Consider the following 21,723-nt stretch of genomic DNA (forward strand, 5'->3'; position numbering starts at 1 on the left):
CAGAGATATATGATTGTTTTGCTATAATTTGCTTTATAGACACTAGCTCATCAAATGATGCTCTGTAATCACTGCTTCCGAAGCAACACAGCTACCTTTTGGATGCTATTATTTAACACAAAGTCATCCGCCCTCCATGCTTGCACTGAAGTGGTGTCTGGGGGAATCTGTCCTGCTTCTAACAAAAAGAAAGTAAAAAAATGAAATGACATGCTAGGAGAGTCATTTTGTTCTGTCAACCTGTGTGAAAGTTCAGCTATCTAGAAGCTGGAAATAAACATTTTTTAGGCAATCCCGACTAGAGGCTCTGTAGGTGATATTGAAACATGAATAGCAAAACTTGCCAGGAAATTCAGTGGAAAAATAGTCAGATTAAAAATACCCAACAAGAAACATATTTAGATTGCATTATGGGTATTCCTTAAACATGGAAATAGTCTTCCTTTTGGTATACATTTTCGGGTATGTTTTTAAATGCTAGCTAAAAGTAATTTCAGGTTACTCTGATTATTACTTCTGTTTTACATGCTAATTAATTGGATATCTTGTATGTATTTTGGAAACTATGGTCAGTGTATATGAGACTGCTGATACTTCTATTTGCTTCTTGTATTTTTGTTCTATGGCAGCTTACAAAAGGTGAGACTGATCCTGAAACACAGAAACTACAAGCAGGGAAGGAGTCATCTCCAGAGCACAAGTGACAAACACTAAAAGGATACTGGTTATGTTGTCCTCCAAGGTCTTCTTTCCACTCTTGAGCAACTTTGGTTATGGAATACTTCAAGGATTTTTTATTTGAGAGACTAATCTATTTCTAATATTGTCACACAAAAAGAAAAGAAGTCTTTAAATAAATAACATGTCATTTTATTTTGAGGTTTTTGATATACTTTGTTCCCAGCTTTTAATTAAGTTCTGTCATTTTGGAAAACTTAGACTGTAATTTTAAAATGTTGGTTTTCAAAATTATATTTTTCGTTTGCTTGTTTCTACCCAGGTATGGAAATAAATCAAACAAACAAACAAACAAACTAAAACCAACCAACCAAACAAAAAGAACCCCAGCAAATACTTTTGGTTGGAACTAAATATCAGTTTTCAGCAAGTTAACTTCTGAAAAAAAGTTGCCAATGGACATACTAGTTTCCTGCTGAATTATGCATAAATGTGGCCTTGGGATAAATATTTAGTTGTGTTCTGAGGGTGATGAGTTGTCCTTTTGAATAGAAAATATTTTAAACTAATTAGTGGAAAATCTGTTCGGTTCATGGCTGAAGGTGATTCTTTGAGTCGCCACATCTGCTTCTGCCTGATTCCACAGCATATATTGACTGGGAATTTCAGTTGAATTTAGTACAGGGAATTTACTCAAATTTGTGCCAGGCATTTGAAAAACAGTTGGCCTTAATTAACTTGTGTTATTCAGAAAGATGTGAATCAATGGCAAGGGAAGGAAAGGACTGTGTAGAGCTGTGCTCCTAGCAGGTCAAGCATTAAGTTTAGCTTTCCTTACCACAAGAATGTCAGTCAGTTATAAGGTTCTTTAAAATAAAGAATGCATTTCAAACCACAAAATGAATGATAAAAGACAATATTAATGATTGCAGCATTAGTGGTATCTTTTGTAAGAAGAGGGAAAGTCAGTCACTGGAAAGTGCAGTAGTAGTGAGTATATGCAGCAGTGATGTAGTGCTGAAGCAGTTTTCACAGGCAGGAGTAATGTGTCTCATTTGAAACGTAAAAGATGGAATAACCTATAAAATTAATTTAACTATGTGTGAGTCAACAATGTGCAATAGCATAATCTTTGTGTTACAGCAACGAAGCCAGTTTCTGGAGCTACTGTAGGTTGAATTCACCAAAGAAGAAAAAAAAAGAAAGTCTTGTATTAATAAATTTGTTCCATGGAACATCCTGTTTGTTTTCCTGTGATAGTATAAAGTAAATGGCACATGGTTATAATCTGTCTTAGAATGAAGAAAAACAGAGGAGGCATAAATCTGGTGGTAACTGTAGCTGTTAGAACCGTATCATTTCTTTTGGGGGGGTTTCTGAAACACTACCTTTCAACTGTAGTTTTGTATTAATTTTGTGGAGCTGTTTAATCCTATATATAACCATGTTAGGAACACTTTAGTTTGAGCTTTTTCAAGATACTAACTTGACCATATGCATTAATTATAGAAGACCCACTGATCCTAGAGACTATTACAATCCCATTCTTGATGCAGGTTGTGTGTGTTAATTTATTTAAGTACTGAAACAAACACCTTACCGTTTTTAGTAGATTTTTTCCCCCAAGTAATCTTGTTCTGTAGTAGATACTTTTTATTCTACCAGGTTGTTCAATTACTAAATGAAACTGTGAAGTCTTTTTTTATGGTTGAATTCTGTTTCTCACATGCTTGCTCACTGGGTATTTCGCTCTGATTAATGGTCTCCACCCAGACTGTTCTAATGTTAAAAGGAAAAACATTCTGGTGGCTATCACACTTGATGATAAGTAGTTAGACTAAATAGAAGATGTACTGTGCATCCCTTGGCTACAGAGTTATGATTAGATTCAGCTCAGCCTGCAGAATGCTACTGAGGATATTGCTGCTCTGCTGTAGTGATAAAGCAACTCATATCAAAACAGCATATGTTACTGCTTATCTTGTGTTGTACACTGTGGCATTCTAAATACACTGGACAAACCAAATAGTATGGTCTATTTTTTCTTTTCTTTTTTTCCTTTTTTTTTTTTCTTCTAGACTTACTAAGATGTGAAAGGTGGTAGAATGAGTCTTTCCACTCACCAAGCCATTGTGGTACCTGCAGCATTTTAAAAGTCATAGATTTTTTTTTTTTTAAATTCTGTTACTTATTTTTGTAAAGTGTTTATTCAAACCTTCAGACAATTTACTTTTCAGAGTACATATGCAATCACTCTTAGGCTAAAACAAAATGATGCCACTGGCTAACCTTATGATTTATTTTAAAACAATCACTTGGCCCCCACAAACACACTGTGTTTATACTCTGCAAGCTGTATGTTGGAAATTTAGAGGCTGCATTTTTAATGTTTCAAATGAATGAAAAAGGTGAGGGATGCCCTACAGTAATATTTCATAAGGCACAGACTATAAGATTTAGGAATTAATTATTGATCAAAAAATGCACATATTTAAAATCAACCACATAGTCTTGCTTTCGTATTACTTATTTCATGATGGTTATTTGAAAGTTGTAAGATGAAGAGTTAGATTGTTCCAATGGTTAGCTCTATAATGCAGTTTTTCTGCTAGGACACCACTGCCAACAGCGAAGGCCAGGTTTAAATTTAAAGTGAGATTAGTAAAATGCCTCGGTATCTGCAAGAATTAATCTCAAGAGCACTGAGGTAAGTCTTTTTCTTGCAAATGAATTGACTCAGCAATTCATTTTATTAAAGATAAACAGATAACATATAAGGGCTAATTCCTGAAATAAAGCAATTATAATTTGTCCTCTTTTCCAAGGCAACAGCTAAGTCAGCTGGTTGTTCCCTGCTCCCGAACTAAAGCTTTCCTTTGTTTTGGGAACTGTGGAGTCCTGCAAGGCAACAAGCCCCAGCTGAAGTTGCCAGAGCTTTGTGCTGTGATCCGGGGCTTTTGATGCTCTGCCAGATGCTGCTGTTGATTCCTCCATTTGCTATGCTGATTCATTCTTGTGCTCACTGCCACTATCACTTCTCATTTTTGAACTGTCCTGCCTCACCACTGGAATTTTGTAGCATTTGCTCTTGTTTCAGCTTTTAAAGAGTGCTCACTCATGAAGTCTGGCCGTGTCCGTGATGGGTACAGAATATTGGTAATCAACTTCTCCCACTTCATGTACTTGTAGAAAAAAATCTTACGCCATTTTTAGCTTGCAGTTTGGCCCAGGCCTAGGAAGACTGTGGAAACCTGGAAATTATGTCTAATGCAGTTAAAAAACTATTTTCCCCCCATTTTTATATTAATTTCTTTTTACAGAAATGCTTCTCAAACATATGTAAAATAAGTGCATTTCAGAGGTTCCCATTCGTCTGTCTTACCTCCTTACTCTCCAGGAAATGCTCTTTCTTTACCTACTTCCTACCACTATGGGTTAAGGAGTGGGGAAACACATCACTGCTAGAAGAAGAGATCTCATTTTGTGTTAGTAATAGGTTCCTTTCATTTTTACCTCATGTAAATGATAAACAAACAATATTCCAAAGATCCAACTATAGTACATTATGTATGTACCCTTTTACATTTTTTAAGGAACATGTTCTTCTCTCTGTTTGGTTTTTTTTGTTGTTTGTTTTTTTCCTTGGGGTTTGGTTGCTTTTTTCAGGGGCTTTTTTTAGTTCTGGATGTGAGCAGGTAGTTAAAATAACAAAATTTAAAGATATATGTTTTTAGTTCCTTTTTCTCCCAATCTATGCTATTTGTATAAAGCCATTCCTAAGGAGAGAAGCAATTCAGTTCCTATTTCTCCTGACAATCATCATATTACTGTAGCAGCAATCTGGAGAACAAAGCCTCATATTTGTTCCCAGTACAATCTCCATACCACTTACCAAGGACTACTTGGTCATTGAACAGAAAAGCTGTATACACTGCTGTCATCTGAAGGTGGATAAAATAGTAGGGACTTGAATACTTCCTACCAGAAAACTGAGTTAATGTTTGATTGTTGTTTTCTGTAGTTTGATATTGAAACTGTAATAAATAAATTTTGTTGTGTATTTACAAAGACACCATTTATTCTTGCTTCAAAATATATTGTTAAGGATTTCCTTGACAAGGTTCTTATTTATCCCAATTGCATAAGTACGATTTGATTACAACTGTGTCTGTAATGCTAAGTAAAAGCCTTTTATATTGCCTCAGATCTTGAGAGAGTTATGTAATAAATAGTTAAAAGTGTTGTAAATCTTACTGCAGTGGCTTTTCAAGCTGTTACATGGTAGACCAGAAATAAAATAATTTTTAAAAGGTAATTTTGATCCCCTTTTTGTTGATGTAAAATCAGTTTTATTACTTTCCTATTAAGTAGACTAATGAAATTTTACAACCTAGTGACATGCTCTGAGAAGTTTGGAAAAGTAGAAGAGACTTGAGATGTATATATTTCAGTTTCTGATGGAAATATTATGGGCTCTTATGGAACATATCGTCAATTCTCCTCCTGTTTCTCATAGTGTTCATAGAAATTTAAGGTTGGGATAAACTGCAGTGGATCACCAAAACCGATCATCTCTCTGAGGCATGGTATCAGTTTTTGCTTGCTTATATGTAGAGTCTGCAGTTTCCTGGTTTGCTTATTCTGTTTTTTCACTACTCATACAGTTAGAAAAATGTTCTTTACTTTCAATCTGAAAAGCCATTATATATATATTTATACCTACATATTTTTTGCAACTTGATGGTTTCATTTAATATGAAGGAAACTAAATTAATGTGAGAAGTGCAGTTTTAATTTTCTGTCTCCATAACAAATTGGAAAAAAGAAAAAAGTTCCTTTGTGAATGTATTAAAGTTTTCATATTTTTTGTTGGAAATTAACATAAATGTGCAAACCCACAGAAGGCATTTGCTCAAAGCATGCAATTCCTCTCTAATTATGAAAGGAGAAAGTGATTTGATATAACAGGTTTCTTTTTCTCCTTTTTTTTTCCCCCAAGGGCTAGTCTATACTAATCCCTGTTTTGCCTCTTAAACTAAATTTATATTAAAATTGTTCCCTTGTATGTCTTCCCAAGGGTTCAACATATAAAATTTGTGAATAGGATGAGAATTCCACCAAGTGTAGATACTCCAGGTGAAGAGGAGGTGTATACAGTCAAAAAAAATATTTTGTGCATATATCAAATCATGTCTCTGTTAAAAGTAATTTAACCAATTTTTTAGCTGAGGTACTGCATCCTGCTCTCCTGTCTGTGAGGAAAATGATAAACAAGGAATACAATTATTTTGTTTGAACTCAAATGGAAATTCACTTCCTGAAGAAGCAGAATGTGCTGGCAGCTTGAATGGCTAATCTGTTATACTTACCAATCTAAGTAACGTGAGACTGATCTCCACAACACAAGACGGCATATTTGTATACAACTGTACATTAGGGAAATTCAGAAGTTATATAAAAGATGCTACAGATTGCCTTAAACAGAGGTTTTGCCCTCTGACCGGGCCAGTTACCATATCAGGAATCAAAGGTTATTGTGTAGTTTATATGGCAAAAAGATGTAAGGGGTCTGATTCAATGTTCTTATTTTTTTTGCTGATTTTATTTCCCATTTTACTTATCACATGCTTTTTTTCAATCTGATATGTGACTGCCTTCATTTGGAATTTGTGTTTCTCTGTCTACCCTTGCTAAGAAATGCAATCACTCTCCTCTCATGGGACTTCAGTTCTGTATTGAAATATTGCTCTAGGATAAGCCTGGATAGCTGTTCTCACTTTGAGAACTTTCTTGAGAGAGAATGGACTTGAAGTTTATGTGTGATGAGCACAGACAAGGTTGTACTAGATTCTCAATGGAATGTTACAGAGATAGTAGACAAAATTAATAATATATTTTTTTAAAATATCAGAATTAACTTATTCAAAATAATAAAATGCACTAGAAGTAAAAGTACTTATTTATAGATTCATGCATTAAACATCTTGTATTTACTAAAGCTTTTAGCATATGGAGAATTCTTATTCCCTTATACAAATGTATAAAAGGATTAAAGGATGCTTGAATTAAAGGGTGTGCTAAAATACTTTCATGAATTATAGTCTTGATTTGATGTAGCTGTGTAGCCATGCCTGAGTAAACTAATAGCAGTGAGTATAAACAGTAAATAATTCAGATTTGTACACAGTTCTTCCCCACAGACACTGAGTGGTTTGTGTTCTTTATCCATTTGGTTTCCTGTGTTAAGATGTCAAGTAATTGCTTAACTTCTTGGACCTATATGGCAAAGGCAATCTTTTTTACCATGCCTATTGAATTATAAATAATGTTCATCTGAATTTTATTTAAAAAAGAATGAAAACCCAAAAGACCTTGAAAAGAGAACCTGTTGCCATGTTTTTTATTGGAGTTTTTAAAGCAAGGTTCCCTGTCCATTATATAAGGAAGTAGTGCAGAACTCCACTTCTGTTGCATATTCAAATTTATTTACAGCTGATCTATTTGCCAATGATATCCCTATTCTCATTACAGTTGTAGTACCTGGCAACTATACCAATGTGGCTGATCTATTATTGTGAAATTAGACTTTTGTACCAAGTATACAGAAGAGTTTTTTAGTTTCTTGTTTCACCCTAATCCTCTTCCCTTTGTGCCATCTGTTGAATAAGAGAATTTATTCTCCTTCTGCTGTGTCTGCATTATAAATAAGCAGAAGATGCTTTAACTGAGGTGTCCTTGAACTGTCAGTTACCACAAGTTGTCAAGCATAAAACTTAAAATCTTTAGGGCTAGGTGTAGAGTGTATTGTTCCTTTGGAGACAGTAACATCCTTGAGTGGGCCTAAAACGGCCTTATATATCTTCTAATATTTGGCCAAGCCAGTAATTTATCTTTATGACTATAATATCTTTCTTTACCTTTTTTTTTAATCTGAATATCTACAGAGAAGCATTTTGAGATGGTATATTAAAACTCTTAAAATAACATAATACTAAGCAATGTAGAGATATTGACTTGAAAACCATCACAATGTTTTAAGAAAAAAAGCATATTTTCAAAATGTTGCTTGTATTGAGTACTGAGTTAAAAATCAGTGTAATAATTCTGTAATCACAATGGTTAGACAGCACTGTATGAATTAAACGTTGATGTTAGGCTTCCCATACAGTGTAGCATTCTGATGGGATTTTGGGGCCCAGGTTGCATATATTTCCCATTTTTGTGCTATTGAGCACTATCCCTCCTTTCTCATGTCAAAATCCTTATCTAAAACTTCTTATTGTGCTTAGTTTCTTGGGTTATTTTTACTGTAATTGTAAATTAGCCTCAGAGAAATTTGTTATCAAGTCTTAGTGCTGGTTTAGTTCTATTTATCACATTTGTGTGAGCCTCCTTTTAGATGCAGAGAGATCAGAAAATTCACCATCAGGCTTTTTTGCTCTCTGTTCCTATAATAATTTATTGCCTTGGTGCACTCTCTGTATTGCTGTTTTACCTACAGACAGAGTATAGGAGGGCTCGTATCTGTCAGTGGATTTAAACTGGCCTGCTGTAGCCAGTAATGGAACACTAAACTTATTTGTGATCCTTTTCACCAAGATTTTACTCTTCTTGCATTGTGAAGTTTCCTTGTCATCCTGGCATTTAGGTTTACCTCCAAACCAGTGTGCAATCATAACAATTACTGTCAGTCATCTAGGAAAGTAAATCAATGGCAGGAGAGTTTGATGTGCTTATAATAATTTTTAATGCTGAGGAGACTCATACATGGTACTTTTCTGTACAAAGGAAACCCTTCAAGCCTAATGATTATCCAAAAGTTGAACCATTTTTTTTAATACTTCTCTTCTAAGCTCTCTATTTTTCTCCTTCCAAAATCACTAATAAGTAGTCGTCTCTTTTTACACGAGCTCTTTTAGAGAAATTAGCAAACTGCTTTCAGCTGGATCTTGGTAGATGACCACCCCAGCTGCAAGCAATCAAGAAAACTGAGGGAAGTATTTGTGAGCTTCCTGAAGAAGGGCAAGCTGCTCTTTGTGCTCTACAGGTATGTTTTAATATAGTGTTAGGAAAGAGTTATGCTTCACAACTTCTAGTGCACATGGCTCAGCTTACTGCCAATATGCAAATACAATTTATAGACTGCAATTGGACAAATACTTCTGCAGCATAAGAAAGTTCAGCCCATTCCTCAGTTGCTCTAGATAACAACCCTGATATCTATTCTCCTGATTTATGCACAATGATACTCCTCCATTTTCAGTGGGGAAGAATGGAAGACTGTTTTAAAAATATTTATCTTCAGTTTCACTAGCAAGGGACATTATGAAGAAATGAATGCTATGAAAAATACTCATCTCCTGAATAGCCAAATGGACTCCTTTAAGAAAACCAAAACAAGAATCCACCTTTCTTTACACAAGGTCAATAGCTGGAATATAAAGAAAATTTTACAATAAAAAGAAAAAAATACTAGCAATAGTATATTTTATCATATAGAAAATTTATTCTGGAAATTCCACAGTATTTGTAACCAACTTATTAATAACCAGTTAAAATAGTTATTCTTTGTCTATCTAGAATATTTGCTGAAAGAGAGGGGCTAAGATTTCTGTGTCTTGGGGGTTGAGCAGTGTTAGCTTATTGTTACTTTATTATGAATCATTTTGATGCAAGTGTACTATTGAATTTTGAATAGTACTTTGACTCATCTGCTCCTTCTCTAATATCATGATTCCTCCCCATATTTAATATTAAATCATAGAGACTCACGTAGAGGGTTAGTCTCAGCTTTTGTACTATGTTAGTATGTTGTGTGCATTTGGGAACGTTTGAAAGTAAAAGTGACAAGCTACCTGTTAATAATGAAATAGCATAAGCAAAGCGTATTTCATGATACAAACTAACTTTTTTTTTCTCCTTGTAAGTAATATTAAATTGTTTTTATTAAGAATTTAAATGAAATTGTAAATACATGCACAAAGCTTGGAATAAAAAAATAGTTTAGCTGGAAAAATATAAAATTGAGCAACTACAGAACCTTTACCTGCATATTCTATGTTTTTAATGTCTTTTGCTTGTGCAATATGAAATAAACAGAGCATTAAGAGAGGCTCACAGGCTTTAAGGATACCACTGGATGTTTCTTTTGGCTCCCGATTGCTTTCCTCCTCACCCCCTCCTGTAGCTGCTCCTGATTAGTTGAGGCTCAGGTGCCTTTGGGCATCTACTGAATCCAGCAGGGAAATTGATTAATTTCTCTGTAAGAGCACAGGTAAAAGGAGGTATTTTTTTATGAGTGGGCTCAGAGGGAGAACAAGAGAGAGGTTATATATAACCTGATCAATTAGCTGTAGTGGAAAGAATATTTTCTTGAGAACCTGAGTAGGCATAAAGGGCTTTGAAGGGTACATTCTCTGCAAGAATGAGAAGAATAAAAATAGTTGAGAAAAAGTGAAGGTTTTTTTATCTTCTGGTTATCTTTGAAGTGTTTTTGTTTGTTCTCTGCTCTCGAACTGGAAGAGTTAGAGATATAGTAGCCCGAGGTAGGTACTAAGCAAGTTGAGTGACTGATGATGAGAACTCACTTGGAAGTGAAAGGCCTGAATAGAAAGTCTCTCCTTTGCCATAGATCAAGCCGATGATTGCAAAACCATCAGTGACTAGTTTCTGAAACCAGATCGGCTGTGCTGTGACATTAAAAGCACTGAGCACATCTGCTTGTCCCTAAGAGTGCAATTGTGTTCAAGGAGCCTAGAGCAAAACATTTGGTTTCCTTACTGTTTCTTCTGGAAAGTTGGACACCCTAAACTTTAACGCTAAAGTTGTTTTCTGAAAAGATTATTCGGTGCTAGGTGTGTTCTGACTGCTAAAATGTGAAGTAACTTAGTAACCTGGTTCCTCATTAATCAAAAGGAGTATGGAACTGATCCATTTGTTCATAATTTTGCTATCAAAAGTTTATTCTAATGCAAAAGCATCTTAGCTTAGTTTACAGTTAAAATTTTTCTGTATAAGATGGCTTTAAGCTGATTGTGTATCTGGAAAGAGGAAAACTAGTTGAATTGTGTGAATTCAGAAGAACTTCTGACTCTCATTATTTATCCCCACTTTGTGGTTTTATGTTGGAAGTAACAGGAATGTTCCGAAAGACATTATAAGGCGTTTCTTTGAGATGTTCCAGGCACAGTGTACTAATTTAAGTTCAGTGTTATTTACTGTTCTCTTTGTAGTCCATTTTGTGCTGTGAGTTTGAGACAAATAAATGTTTTGTTTTGTTATAGGGAAAGGTGAACATGGAAAACCATACCCTCTTACAGAAGAAGACCATGATGATTCTGCTTATAGGGAAAATGGCTTCAACATATTTGTTAGCAACAATATAGCACTGGAACGATCACTGCCAGACATCCGACATCCGAAGTATGTAAATTGTTTCCTGGACTATTTAATTTTTAAGATTTATCTTTTGTATATCTCTAAATAACCTGTTTTTCTGGAAGGTCAAATGTGAATCCTTAGTCAACAGAAAATGAGAAGTTAATTAAAGAGGAAATGGAAAATTTATCACCATTGTTACATTCCTTCCTCTGTCTTTTAAACTGACTTCTCATCTTACTAGTAGAACATTTAGACTATAGAAGGGCTTTTTTCTTTACAGAATGATTTTCATTGAATTTCTGGGTAGGGCTTTCTTCTAAAAAAATAATTCACATGCTTTTTCATGTGCTCATTTGGTTAATAGCTGCAGTTCTTTGGTCTGGGGAGCAGAGTAACAAGTTGCATACAGTTTATGGCTAAAGGTTTTGACCCATGTTTGTGAAATGTTCATTTTGATTTTGTGACATAAAAAGTTAAACCAGTCCAATAGCTACAGCTTGTCAGGTGCTGGTACTACAGCTAATTTATTAAGTAGAGAATTATGTAAAGACAGACGTGCATGATGCACTTCCAGAAGCTGGGGGCACTGGATGATGGTATTGCTTCCTAATAGCACTAATATAAGATGGAGAAATAGGATAAAGATTATTCTGGGAAATAGCCACTGAGATAAAAATGGTCATCCAGTTCTCAGCAAACATAACTTGCTTTTCACATTCTGTAATTTTGCATCCTTTATATGAAGAGTAAAGTTTCCTATCTGTAACAAGAAAAGGAACACTTTTGCCTTCTGAGGGTCCAAGTTCCATTCCTCAGAGTCACTCTCAGCTCTGATTTGTCTCTTTATCTGGTATTTTCTCCCTCTTTAATTAGATGTTATACAATTAGTGGGGGGGAGAAAGATACAGGAGTAAGAGAAAACTAATTTTTTTCATATAATGTTTGCATTTTCTTTCAGATATAATTCTCTTTATTATACAACTTTTCATGTTAAGATATCTACTCACTTCTTAACTTTAAAAATTTTGGCCTGTGAATTAGTTTAAAAATTTTCAGGGAACAGAACTTCAGAGTTTGACAGAAGTTCTTGGTGAAGGGGAAAAAAATATGGCAACTAATACTTCTTTTTCTTTCAAATGTGAAACTGTCTTTTCAAAGAATGAATAGTATATAAATGTTTTCACAGTAAGAGTTTAAAACAATAATTCACAGTGAAGGAATTAATCTTTTCTTAGAGATGTTTCTAATTTAATTTTAAATGTTAATTGTCTAATTTAATTGTTGTGTTTTTGAGGAAAATAACCTTGCTACTCCTCTAATTTGTATATATTAGTATTGTTTGCATAGAATTAAGTCAAAAGAAATAACATTTTATAACAAGCTGTATGTTTTATATACTTTCTTTGCTTTCTACTTTGCCAAGTTACCTGAAATTATTTAAATAAAGAGTACTTCCAAGAAGTTTGAGTTCTAATGTACAGCTGTACAGCATTAAATATGTGGTAAATTATGTTGTTGGTATAATAAATATGTCCATCAAGTATTCTCCTCTGTTAGCAAAACTGCAGAGGAAAATTAGTAAACACTAAAGGAAGCTGTCAGGTTTATCATCCCTTTGTATTTTTGTGAATTGGTCTTTTGGCAACTTGTTGGTCGCTGCTTGTACACACAGTCAGTGACATCTCCACGCGTGTTCCCAGAAGCAATTTGAGTGGTGTGTCCTCCGAAGTGACATACTAGGAACAAATCAGTGCTACACCAGCCTTTTTCTGCCCTCCTTCCCCAAGCACAAGGCCTTTTGTGACTTCACTTATGTGTCTCCCTTGGGAATATATGGGCATTGTTTCTGTGTTCCAGCTAGGCTCTTGTGGCAGTCAGTGAAATCCTGTGTGGTGGAGGTTTTAATAGTATACCAAGTGAACTGACTTTCTGTCATCTCCTTCTAACCTTCCTTATGTTAAACACTAGTAACACCAGTGGTCCATTATTTCATTAGCTGTATCACCATCTAAAGAAAAGGAAACAAATATGCTTGCATTAAAATTACGTGCTAATTAATATGCTGATTAAGGTGACAAAGCTGAGCTCTTTACTTCTGATAGTTATACCTCGAAACAAGTTTATTTCTTGAACTTCCAAGAGACACAGAATTCTGAAAATTCTTTCTGACGTACTGTCAGAAACAAACCCCTCTCTTGGCTGCTCTTTGTTAAATATGGCTAGTCTCAAATTTCACTTCACTTTTTGAAATGTGTCCTTTCTTCAGAAGTGTGTATGAAATGTGAAGTAGTTCATACCTGATTATGCTGCTTTTGGCTGGGTAAGGTTAATTTGCTTTGCAGATTTGCATGTTGTCCTTGCAGAGGGGACATGCTAGAGGCTGGAGTTAAACTGCAACACTCAAAGTTGCTTTCAGAGAAACTAATTGGAAATTTATGCCATTTCTACTCCAGGAAAGGGTGTTATTTCAATAGGATTACAGTAGATAAATCAGGTGAGGTATAGCAGGCAAGATCTGGTTTGTTCAGTTTCTGAACAATTTAAAGAGCTTTGGCTTGGTGGAGCTTCTAAACTGCCTTGAGGCTTTTAACTGTCATCATCTTCAAATTTGTGAGAGGTGCTTTTACTATGGACTTGGAGTCTTTGATCCTCTGTCTCTATTCTGTGTACACCATTTGCAGAGGGACTCATCTGCTGAAGACTAATGTCCTGAAAATGCTGTCTACAATATATATATTTACAGAGCTGAATAGAATGATTTTGTTGCCATCAGTACAGAAAACTCGCAAATTGAAGCTTCAAATATGACCAAAAACTGCGTGATGAATCCTGTAACTTGAATCAAAACTTATTTAAATCAAAAAGCAGCTACAGTAGTTCCAAAATTTATCTGAAATAACTTCAAAAATATTTTGACCTGTAGGTAAACCAAGGAAATTTCAAGTACCCCTTCCAAGTGTTTGGTTTTATGGGAGGTATGAAAAGATAGCAGATAACCAAAACTTGCTCTTTTCAATCCAAATAAACTTTCTCCTTCTGAGTCTCTTTGCAAACTGGGCTCAGGATGTGGCGTCTTCTGGTAAGGGGAATGGATGGAACTAAACAAACGCTTAGATGATTGAGCTCAGAGAAATTAGTCTTAATTTTTTTATAATATTCTTGTGTTTTTCCTGTGATTCCTTTAAAACACCTCAGTAGGATGTGTTATGGTTGATTTTTCTTTCTGTTTTAAAACGCCTAAATGTGTGTACTGTAAAAATCCCTAGAGAAATTCTGTTTCAAGGCAGACTTAACAGCTTTTCTGTGTCTTTAATATGTTTCTATTGCATCCCACTATTATCTCCTGTGATTTTTTTCACTCTCTCATAGCTATGGTCTAAGAATATTTTTTCCATTTCTGAGTGGTCTTTGATGTCTTATTTTTGTCACACTCTTGTGTGAAAGTCTTTGCACAGTGGGTTCTCTTGTCAAACTGCATTAACTAATTCTCCGTTCTTTTCCCAGTCACTCCCTAGTTTTAAGTTTAAACAAACAAAACTTTTTTTACCCCTTACCTGTAAATTAAAGTCCTAAACAAGATTATCATCTCAGTTCATTGTGTTTTAGTGAAAATGAGAGTTCTGGTCCCCTAAAGTAGGAGATAACATTATGACCTTTGGATAGTATTAAGTGAAAGCAATGAAATTAATATCTAGGGGGTAGAAATTCTACATGACTATTAAAAAAACATTTCAAAACCTGTAAGAAGAGTGTTTTCATTTTTTCCTTTTCACCTGCTTCATGCCACTTTCTGTAGTACGACAAACCTGCTAATTCTAGGGAAAGTGTTGCCTGCATTATTTTCTATTGTAGAAAGAGAAATACTATTTATTCAAACTATTGAATGTATCAGTTACAATTAATTCTTATCTTCTCCACATTATTAAGTATTCTACCATTCATACCAGTTTTGTTCAAATAAATAAAACTGAATCTGATTCAGGTTTTGAAAAGCATTCTAAATGTGATTTTAATGAGGGCTTGGGGGAATGATTGCAATCATCTAGTCCGAACAGTGAATATAAATTTTGTGATCTATCTTGTTTCAAACTCTTAAGTCCTTGTAAACTAGAGAATCCATGTTTTTTAGCTTTTCATTCTTGAATCAAAGAATTCAAATTAGTTCCTGATATCAGTAGATTTGTGACTTTTATAAATTAGAGTCTTTGGGCTTGGTATGTTTGTGCAGCTTTATTTTAGCAACAAGACTCCTTCTGTCTAAAATTTGTAGACTAATTGCAGATAACCATATCACAGATATGTTTGGACAATTCTCTCATGCAAACACTGTGATTCTTAGCATTATCCTGTGCAGGGCCAGTAGCTGGACTCAGTGATCCTGATAGGTTCCTTCCAAATCAGGATATTCTATGATCCTATATGACTTATGTAGTCACAGATCAGATGTGCAAATCCTTCTTAGCTTGCCTGAGTAACCTATCATGAGAAACCCTATCCTTTTAAGGTTTTCCTGGGCACAGATATATGCATTTTGTACTGAAAATCTTATTATTCTTATTGTACGTTAAAGATGTCAAGTCTTATTCTTGTGATGCCAGGTTTTTAGGGCTGGAGTCAGTGTTTCCAAGCATTGCCTGCTGGTCTTGCTATTGCTAAGTGAAGTGATGGCCTTTCACTGTCACTCCCAGCAGTATTTCTTTTTAGAAATCCCAACTATGCTTAATTTTCTTACACATTAAATTTTTCACAGCCCTCAGAAGAAATGCATTTTCATATTCAATGAAATATCAGTGTTTAGCTAAGGGCTGTGAGATCTTTGTCCTGAACACTAATGAGATTTTATTTCTATTTAATAATAAAACCAAATTTCACTCTACGGATTCTGCATAGCTGAAACTCTTCTTTATAGCAGCAGAAGCTGAGAGAATGCCTAAATGATTCTCTCCAAATATTTGAATGTGATGCGGTTGCTCTCTGTTGTATTTTTAAAAGAGGCTAAAATGAATATGCAATGGCATTTCTCGGGGGAGCATGTTTTTTGATTGACTGTATTTTTGTGTGTCTTTAGAGTAGTTGCAGAGTTAACAGAGTTGAAGTTACTGTTTATTACTGTGTTTCAGTAAACTTTACAAGAACACTAACTAGTATTAAGACTCACATGGGAAAAGGGGTATAGTTATACAATTGAGCAGTAGTTCATATCTGACTCCTCTAAAAAAGTAGTTATTGTATTTGTCACTTTCTATTTATAAATACAGTACAGTTGTCACAGTCTAAGCTAGGTATATTATTTCTAAAAATAAAATATAAAAATTCATCTTTAGTTTACTAGTCTCCAAATCTATTCCAAAATAAATTCCAATTAATTCCTTTAGTATTCTATGATCTTGAAGATGGGCTACCCTCCTTCACTAAAAGAAAAATTATTTAATCTAATTTAAATGTGCTGAACTTCATAATATTTAATAAAGCTCATGGAAATAATTAGTTGTCGGGATTGATCTGTTGAGTTTTTGATTATATGTTGGAAGAAACAAAGATATTAGAAGGTTTCTTTGTAGTTCTTATTCATTTCGGGAAATCAGAATTGTCTTCAGACATGCTGCATTGCCTCATGCTGCTGATTGCTAGTATTAGCTTTACCTTTTCTGGCCACAGAACAGCTGCTTAAACTCCAATTGTGCTTTTAGTGGGTAGTGAAAAAGCTGGAGGTTATTACCGTGGCTGCTTTTTGAAGTGTTTTGTGTAGTTAGTAAGTAAGGTATTGAAAGTGAGAAGTCATGTGGTCCAAAACATGATAGGCAATGTCCCCTTTTCCAAGTGTCATTGGATTGTTCCCTGCAGTTGCTTCAAGGCATCCCATTTAATGTGCATCACCTCAAAACAGAAACAGGAATATTTTATACTCAAGAAACTCTATGGTTTTCTGTCTCTGTCATGCCTGCTGTCAGTTCCTTTGCAGAATATGCATTGATAGTAGCAAGTAACATGGAATAATTCCCAAGTGCTCTCTGGGTGCTTTGTGTGTCTTTTTTTTTATGGCAGCAACAGCTAAAATGTGGCTGAAGATTGATGATTCCCCTTCCATCCTTGTGTTGAGAAACAAGCTGCACTGTTATATAGTCCAGTGAGGAGAGTCCAAGCCTGATGTGTTTGTTTCTGTTTACTGAAAATTATTTGATAAAAGAAATAATCTGCTTATATAAGTAGGCAAATGCCTTGCATGTTACTAAGAATCTAGTAAAGCCTCCCATGCTGCTGTGAAAATAGCAAGCTGCAGTAAAAATAACTGTGAAATCTAAACTTAATGGGAACGGGAATTCTAAAGCATATTTATCCTCCAGCCAGTTCTGTACATCTGGGATAGCCAAGTCTATTAACATTTGGCAATGATTGAAGCTTGAACTTTTAACTGTCAAATAATACAGTAGTAAAAGTGAAAAGTGTATCTATCTTTGTTAAGGTCTGTGTTCTTGTGTTTTGTATCTTTGGAGTTCATAGGTGAAGTGATGATGTATGTTGTTATTTTCACACTTTCATGAAAAGCCTCATTCTAACTTTTTCTCAAAAAACCTTTCTTGCTTCCTTTTCTTTTTTTTTTCATACAGTTAGGTATGTATCTGATGTGAATTTGTATGGACTGGATACTCCTTAAACAAGTGAAATTCCAACTCTGATATTAACCAAAAAAAGCAAGTGCCAGCAGTAGCTTGGCTGTTACAGCTCATGTAATAACAAGAGCAAATGTGCAGCAGTGCTGGAATGGAAAAGTGACTTCTATTTTGCCTGATTTGATTATGAATAACCTTACTGGGGTCCACTTTTCTGAAGGCTGTACTGGCCACAAGATGTGGTAGTAGGTATGAGAACTTACTGATCTTGTTGACACATGTGGTCCATGAGGCCCAACAGCTGCACTTTCACATCATTTGCTCCCACATCTACCACCTGTGATTTTGGTGTTATAGACACTGGTCAGACCTAGTAATATCTTGCCTGTTATTTTATCTCTTTTATTGCATACAGGCAGTGTTGTTGAGAGGCGTAAGGCTGACCACATATTGCCATGAAAGGAAGTGGAGAAGAGATGTACCTAGATCACAGAAAGACTGTATTTGAGAATTAAGTGTAGGGAAACCTTTTCGTTTGAAAGACAAAGTGATACAAACTCAATGACTTTGATTTCTTCAAAGACATGCAGTGCTGCTGCAGAGACTGTAATGACAGGCCAAAATGTTGCAACTTGTCATAAAGTAGTAAGTAACCTAGTTCAGTTCTGATGAAGTCCATGCTGAAGGAGGCATACATAAGGAGCACAGGGCTTTGCCTCTTTAGTTTCCAAGACATGATCACTGTTAGTGCATTTAATAGCAATAGTACAAACAATTTCTACTGTACAATTTAATCTTTTTCCTTTTTCATGAAAATAGCACTAGTGTTTTGGAGAAGGTTTATTTGTTCTAGTAAAGTGTTGTGACATTTATTGAGGCCCATACCCAGTGATGCCTGCTTGTTTCCCAGCTGCAAGCCACTGTGAAAATAGAAATTCCTTTCCCTGCTGTCAGCTCACACCCAAGCTAATTTTACAGCCCTGTCAAATGGCAGCAGAAATTACTAGTTATCACTGCTTAATCAGGCTCAGTTGACAGGACTAGATTGGAACAGAAACACAGTGTGACTGAAGCTTGTTGCTGTAAATTGAATACTTTGACATGCTAAGACAATTACTATGTAAATCTTCACTGGAAAATGTTTTGTCCTAGCAGCTTATAGAAGTCTTGTCAGTAGCTGGGAGCCCAATGATGCTGTTGTTTCTTTTAATAAAGAGAAGGAAAAGGTCAGATCTGAAAAAGCAGTTCAGCTAAGAGAGCATGAGCTGACAAAGCCAGTGGGGAAAATCTCTTTCTGTTTTGCTTTAACTTTCTTTGGCATTCTGTAAGAGGAGAAAATCAGAGGTGGGGTACTTTAATGATCCAGAAATTGATGCTACCTTGCTTCCTAAATGCAGTAAGGGGATGTCTGTGAGACACTTAACTTTTGCCATATTCTTATTTCTCAGAAGGGGCAGATTACAAGGTTGTTGATGTGTCTAGAAGGCACAGAGCCTGGTAACTGACCACAGAATTTCTACTGGTATCCCTTAATGTGCATAAAATATGGTTGATATATCCACAGGGTCAAGTAAATTGCTACTTTTATGAATTGGCCTTTGCTGTCAATTGCCTGAAATGGGGCCAGCTTTGCTTTCCTTTCTTATGATTTTAGAATCCTATTTTCTTTAGTTTTGTCTCCTACAGAGGCAGTAGATTTCTGCATGTTTCTCTTAAAAGAGAAGCTGCAAAGATGGAGAGTTTGCAAGTTCTCTATCTTGTCTTAGGACATTTTTTCCCTACATGTAAACTCATCAGAGAATTAAACAGAACTATCCCTATTCCTTGAAGTAACAGGATGCTGTTTTATCTGCCCAGTAGAGTAAGCTAATCTACAGGATTAAATCATAATAGTTTTAGGACTCTTAGTAATGAGTAAGAAAGAAGTGTAATTGTAGCTCCTTTTCACAACTTCTCTGTTTATGAATAGTCCTCTTAAAATTGTATTTTATTAGTGCCTGCTGCAGATTGCTTCACAGTGTTTCTGTGACAATTTTTTTTTCCCCGGACAGGTTAATATTTCAGCAATAAAGGAACCTCTTGCTGTTCTCTTAACCTTCCAGAGGTCTCACTGCAACTTTGGAGCCAACTCAAAAATTGTTCAGAAACTCAGTTTTGATGAGTGTTTCAACTCAGTAGAAGAATTCTGTATCTCAAAAGAACAATTAAGTCAATATTAAGTGTTTTAAAGCAAGTTAGAATATGACAGTGTATCATTTTTATAAATAAGCCTTGAACTCCAGGAGTCAAGTACCCAGCTCCAGTAACAAATTGTAGGAGCAGCATGCCAAATACAAAGCTGGTAGAAATTTCCACTTGGTCAGTTACGTATATTTAACACGTTTTACTATAGAATTTATTTGCAAATGAATTGTACCTGACCTTTTTGTAAAAAAACCTTTGGTTTCCTAGCTAGCCATTTTCTGGTGACTCTGTGACAACTGTGCATAATAAACAGTGTTGTCCAGCTTTCTGACTTTAGTTTTTCTAAACACTAATAAATGTTGTACTGTATTCATACATATTATTAGCGCTTAGTAATGTATCTAATAATGAGAGAGGAAGAAGATTCTTTGCACAGAGATAGTGAATTTGTACTTACTGCTTTGAAAACTTACATGGAAACATGGACTGATAGATGTCCTTTGTTTTTAAAAATCTCATCTGAAAATCTCTGAGGGATAAATTAATGATGAAGTGTTAGTTTTTAGTAAGAAATTCCAGATACTAAGTTCTGAAATGCTATGGAAAGAAAGACAAAATAGATCAAGAATAGCAATATATTAAAGCATAATGCAATGTTCATAACTTCTGATTCATTATAATCTTAAAGATGTTATTGTATCTGATTCATTGACAATTTTGTCATTTGGTGCCACCTTTTCATAGATACACAAGTGTTGGCATTTATAGCTTTTTTTTTGTTAAGTCCACATTGCTAGTGTTATTTCATAATTCTGAGTATTTGTGCAGGGGCAAAGTTCACTGAGAGAACACAGTGGACATCCACTTCCCAGTTTGCCTTTATGACAGTACCAGCATGCAGTATATATGCAGTATTATACTACAGAAGTAAATTATTTTGATTCAGTAGGTAACTTACCATATGACATAATGGTCAGCTAGTGTTTTTTCCCTTGTTCTTTGTGATCTTCTCCGACTGAGTGCAAGCAGTTAGCGTGTGTGTGTATGTATGTATGTATGTATTTAGGGGTGGAGGAGATATCCCTAGGAGTAACTTATTAGTTGTATCTTCAGATTATTAGGAGGAAAGAGAATAGACATATCAGTACAGTGTGCATGTCTGATAGAGACACACCTGCAATTACATAGTAACTAATGTGTCACTGTGCAAATCAGCAATAAGATGAGGTACCTGCCTCCAAGAAAGGAAGTATTCGTAAGGCATTCTGTGAGAAAAACTGAAGATGATCAATAGTATAGGCAGTATAGTCCTAAACAGTGAAAGCTGCTGTCTTTCAAAGCTCTTAAGAGTTGGCATGTTACTCACATATGATGAGACTGCATGGCAAAAGAACAAGAGAGATTACATTCCCATATATTGCTGAATTCCAGCCCTGGCTGTTAAATGGACAAGCTGTTGAATTCACCAGCCCAGTCTGGCAGTCTATAAAAGTAGGAATAATCAGAAATCTACCCTCTTGAGAAGACTGGAGGCATGGATCTATTCAGCTAGGATGAACCACAGGATGTGTAGGTGCTTGTTAAACTCCACTGGGTGCTGATGATACTCCAGAGATATGGCATGTATTTGAGCTAAGCTAACTGATCAGGATCTTTCAGAATACTCTGGTGAAGAGAGCATTAAACTTTGAGCAATTAAGCCTCCAGTTCTGTAAATAATCACTTACTCGCCATTAATGAGGAGATTGGATTAGTCTTGTAAGTGAACAAGGTAAGCTGAGAAAGAGGTGTAGCATGAGGTTTTGGAGCAAAGTGAGTAAGTGGTACCACAAATATTAAACCTTAAAAATTCTACTGAACTGAGATATTT

The 21,723-nt window shown here is 35.2% G+C and overlaps 1 protein-coding gene across 2 annotated transcripts in view; it reads left to right on the forward strand.

Annotated features, from left to right (window-relative positions):
- GALNTL6 (polypeptide N-acetylgalactosaminyltransferase like 6) overlaps positions 1 to 21,723 on the forward strand; it is a 471,710-nt gene that overhangs the window by 179,916 nt on the left and 270,071 nt on the right. For both annotated transcript variants that reach the window (XM_071556243.1, XM_071556244.1), the window contains exon 3: positions 10,962 to 11,100. In XM_071556243.1, the coding sequence (XP_071412344.1) occupies positions 10,962 to 11,100 (139 nt within the window). The remainder of the gene's footprint in view (positions 1 to 10,961; positions 11,101 to 21,723) is intronic.

This window comes from Pithys albifrons, chromosome 5, assembly GCF_047495875.1.
Source record: "Pithys albifrons albifrons isolate INPA30051 chromosome 5, PitAlb_v1, whole genome shotgun sequence".
Classification (NCBI taxonomy): Eukaryota; Metazoa; Chordata; class Aves; order Passeriformes; family Thamnophilidae; genus Pithys; species Pithys albifrons.